The 5,000-nt window shown below is 45.5% G+C and overlaps 1 protein-coding gene across 2 annotated transcripts in view; it reads left to right on the forward strand.

The window, feature by feature from the left end:
* The window catches only part of LOC311310094 (steroid hormone receptor ERR2-like), a gene marked incomplete at both ends in the record, with an annotated part of 37,400 nt that overhangs the window by 29,620 nt on the left and 2,780 nt on the right, over window positions 1-5,000 (forward strand). For both annotated transcript variants that reach the window (XM_084439498.1, XM_084439499.1), the window contains one exon: window positions 4,079-4,348. In XM_084439498.1, the coding sequence (XP_084295624.1) occupies window positions 4,079-4,348 (270 nt within the window). The remainder of the gene's footprint in view (window positions 1-4,078; window positions 4,349-5,000) is intronic.

Consider the following 5,000-nt stretch of genomic DNA (forward strand, 5'->3'; position numbering starts at 1 on the left):
AATTCTAAAATTTGGTGTCTGAGAACTGCACCAGAGCCCCAAAACAAGCTTGGGTCTGAGGGTACCTCTTCGCATTAGAGGCATGGCCACAACTGGGTCAAAGCGTGCACATGTGCTCTGATTCTGTCATCAACACGGGTCAATGTTCTCCAGCCTTATTTTGGACTATGGGTGCACCCAAACCCATGTGAGTGTGAGGCAAACTGATTTTACCCTGGCAGACAGAATTGTCCTGCACTGCTAGCTCGTAGCAGCCAATAAGGTTACATATTGTAACTTTAAGTATTTCACCAAATTATTATTTTTTAATTTAGACGTCTATCACTCTTTTGGAGATACAAATTGTGATTGCCGTACAAGCTACTCCTTTACTGTAATACTGTATGGCCTAAATAAGGTAAAACAATCACAAGATATTTTGCAAAAATAAAAATGATTCAGAATGTTATTTTTGGTCGCTTAAATGTTTTGAATGTAGAATTCCATGTACTTATGAGGCCACTGGTTCTTGACTGACACAGGAACAGAAATGGTCTGGCCCTCGATGTTGGGCTATTAAGAGGTCGGCCTGGCTGTGTACCGAAGGCCTCAGGTCAACTTGTTCATGTCGACCGCTGTAACTCTCTGCCGCAATGCCGTTGGTTTGGTGCTACATTTTACCTTGATGTCATGGAAATTAACGGGAAAATCATTGCACGGTCGCCACAGGGTCAGAGGTCAAAATTAATTTGTGCAGCTGCATGCCCGCCTCCTACTTTTACACACACACACACACACACACACCACACACACACACACACACACACACACACACACACACACACAATGCACAATCCCCATAAGCAAGGGAACACCCCCTTCCTCCCACCCGTGATATACTGTAGGTACTATACACACACACACACACACACACACACACACACACACACTGAAACGAAAGCTACAGCACAGCTTTAAAAATGTTAACACAATAACAAGAACAGTTTCAAGTATCTCCCTCTACTTCTCACTCACTCTCTCTCCCTTTCTCTCTCACTCACTCTCTCTCTCTCTATTCTCTCTATCCAGTCATGTGGGGCCACTAGTCTCATTATTACCTCTGTCTTTTTATTAGACCCATTAGGGCCCTTAGGAGGCCAGTAATGATAGTAAATGAATAGAGAGTGGACTGCTGTCTGTTTTAGACCCAGCTCTGTGACAGCTTCAAGCTTCGCTGCGAACCAGTCAGTCAGTCATCCGTTGTGATGAGTAGGCCAATTCTCCTTACCTGCTCTCAACCCTTTCTCTTATAAAGAACTTTACTTTTTCATTCTGTGTGTCAATAGAAATTACACTAGAAAAGGAGAGGTGGTAGTATGTGGGAAACATTATATTTTATAGTTTGCTGCTTTATCCAACAAATGGACATAGAGTATTTTGTTTTTTGGAGACAGTCTCAGGTGACCTGTTTTCTTCATGTTGTTAGTAAGGAGTTAGCAGAGTCCTGTTCACAGCATACAGTAGGTCCGCTCCTACGCTCTGTCAGCGAGAGGAAGATGGCCGAAGGAGATGCAGACATCCTGCCGCCGCGTGCTCGATGGCGTGTCATGTTTGGTCAAACGGCAGTAAATCAGCGGAGGTGAAATATTGATATTTCATCAGAGGGAATCACCCTCCGGAGCGTCACTTAACTCAGCCACCTCCGAGCGCCGCACCTGCAGCTCCGGGCGACCCCGGGGAGCCTGGAAGTCACTACATCGCCTCAGTAAATTGAGAGGAAAAAAGGGGCAGAGAGATCAGTCCCCCCACACCCCCCCCCGCCCCACACACACACACACACACACACACACACCAAAATGAAATACTGAATCAACCATGCACCTTATATGGATGTGCACTACATTATTATATTTTATTTATCTAATAAGAAATGTGCTTATTGTATAAACAGCTCCAGAACTGTATTATAGCATGATAAGTTATTGTACGGAAATAAAATGCTATAACCAAAATAATTAGCACACAGCATTTTATACTCTAGGTAACTTCCCCAGAATCACAACACTCATAATCCCGGAACACTCCGGCATAATTATAGCAATTATTCATGTTTGGTCATTATTTTCATGTGAGTACACTCTCCAACCATTGGTCTGATAAAAGAGCTGTGGGCTTCCTCTTAAATCATACCTTTAAAAAACAGCATACAGGAATGCATCTAATTTATGCAGTGGGAATTGGGGAATTCCACTATTTTGTATAATATTTTGTCCTAGACGGTGTATGACAAATGACAAAGAAACGTATGAGTCTCTGTGAGTCTTAAGAACGTCTTCGGGGTGGTAGAGAGACTCCACAGCGCTCTCTCTCTCTCTCCTGATCCTCCCAGCCCTGCCGGACCCTGCCCGAATGTGGACCGGATGTTCTCCATCAGCGCAGTGTGTGTCAGATCAGACGCTCCATCGATCCCCCCTCACATTCGGTGGGCTGATTACAATCTACCAATCAATGGCTGCCCCAGCACTCTCCTTTCTCTCTCTCTCTCTCTCTCTCTCTCTCTCTCTCTCTCTCTCTCTCTCTCTCTCTCTCTCTCTCCCCAACCCCCCCCCTCCTCCTATTTGCTTGATAAGAGCCATTGAGGGGAGCTTTTCTTCGCCGACCCACCCCTGTCCCATCCTCACCCCCCTTAGGGTTGTGCAGAGAGGTGGCTTCCAAGACGTGGTCAATACTCCAATCACCCCCCTTTTCAACGTGAAGAAGTAGATGGTATTGTGGGGGCCGGGGTGCTTTCAGTCACCTGTCCCTCTGATGGGGGGGGGGGTGGGGAACGTGGGTGGGAACGGTCTTTATTCATGCTTCTTATCAGGTTCGTTGATGGGTTCCTCTGTCAGTGAGATGGAATGGTATTGTTATTTGGAAAGGGTTGCCGTAGGGATATAATTTTACTTGGTCTTACTCTGTCGTTGAAAACATCAGGATTCCAGAACATTCCAGCCACTGCGTGGGTAGATACTCCAGGCCGCTTATTTCCACGGAGGACGCGTTTAGACAAAGGTTTTTACAACATCGATCTACAGTATAGCCCAGCTTTTGCCGTTGTTCTATCTTTTTCCGTCGCAGTTCGAAACCCAAGTTGCGATTACACACTCGCAACGACAAAGACATTTGTTAAGAAATAGCGCTCGCCGTCAGCTGTATTGTCTAATTGAAATCGCGACCTTAGCAGTGGCTCAACCTGCAGTTGTCTGACGGGGACGCTGAGAGGGGGGGGGGGGGGGCTGAGTGGGCCCGCGGTAACGATCGAGGGTTCAAGCGGCGTGGAGTCGCGTTTCAAAGGCCTTAACCCTCCAGAGATTTATGTCTTTCCCTTAAGCCACCCCGTAGAGCGTTCAGACGGCGTTCATTTCAAGTGGGCTCTTCTGGAGGCGTTCAGAAATACACACGCTCACAGCCCTAATGGCCTGACTGGGGGAGTGGGGTTAGTAGGTTGAGGTGCATGCGTACTAGTGTTTTTGTCTAGAGATGGTTATAAATACACAATGGGATGGAAAGGGGGTTTTGTTTATTGTACAAACGGTTGTTTCTGAGTGAATATTTAAGTACGCAAGACTTCAATGTACTTACATACACAACTCTAATGTATGAACTAGATAGTGCACATTACAACTACAGTACAACACAGATCAACTGCCAAAACGTTTAAATTGAAAGAGCAGTGCCATGACAACAACAAAATGCCAGTAACTGACGTCATGACAGCAGAGCCCATCTTTCGCCGCAGGCTCAAAATTGATCTCTTCAAGAAGTACTACCACGATCCTCCCTCTTAAGCACCTGTTGTATTTTAGATTGCTATTCTTGCACTTTGCCCTCAGCACTAGATTATGCTCGTTGTCACTTGTTTTAGAAAGGAGATGCACTTGTGAGTTCTGGGAGGTAGTAGTACATTGGCTTTTCCTATGTTAAATGCAAGTATTGTTAGTCACTTTGGATGAAAGCGTCAGCTAAATGATTGTAATGTAATGTAATGTCACAAACCCCCCCACCCCCCCCATCCCCCCCCCCCCCCCCCATCCTCTCTCTCTTCCATCTTCCATAGGCTTCTCCACGCTCTCTCTGGGAGACCAGATGAGTCTACTGCAGAGCGCCTGGATGGAGATCCTGGTCCTGAGCATCGTGTTCCGCTCGCTGCCCTACGAGGACGAGCTGGTGTACGCGGAGGACTACGCGGTGGACGAGGAGCACGCGCGTCTCTCCGGCCTGCTGGACCTCCACGTGGCCATCCTCCCGCTGGTGCGCCGCTACAAGAAGCTCCGCATCGAGAAGGAGGAGTTCGTCACGCTCAAGGCCATCGCCCTGGCGAACTCGGGTACGATTTCTCTTTTAATGTATTCCGTTGTCGTTCAACCTGGATTTAACCGGCTGAATCCCATGAAGGTTTCAGATCAGCTTTTAAGAGTGAGCCCTGGATGAAATGGCAGCAGTGCACTTGATGTATGTTGAAGGCTCAGAAATCAAATAACAAGTGGGTAATCATACTAATGAAGTTAGAAAACAGAAACGCCCAAGCCTGTGAGGATTTTCTATTTATTTCAGACTCATTTGATTTAATTTAAACCAATATGTATAACTAAACTCTTGGCATCATGATAATGGTACTCATAGTATATCATACTGTAAAAGTAAAAAAGAATAGACATCTTATTCGTACGACTAAAATAACGTATTAATATAAATTATAAATCGTATTAATTCTATTTGTTAAATGATGAGGCGTGATGCGTGCTGTAGCTGAAATGAAGGATCAGTCACCCTGAGCTTGACAGTAAAGTACATCTGTATGGTAAATCTGTAGTAAATCCAGATACTTGACATGTAATTAAAACAAACAAATAAAAGAAATAGAAATAAAACAAAAAACATGTCAACTGCTTTTCTATCTCTGAGGGCCATCGCCTCCACAATGGAAGGTGTGCGATAGGAGAGGACAAAGGGGTCAGGAACATGGCTATTTAATTAAA

Source organism: Borostomias antarcticus, assembly GCF_949987555.1.
Source record: "Borostomias antarcticus genome assembly, chromosome: 6".
NCBI lineage: Eukaryota > Metazoa > Chordata > Actinopteri > Stomiiformes > Stomiidae > Borostomias > Borostomias antarcticus.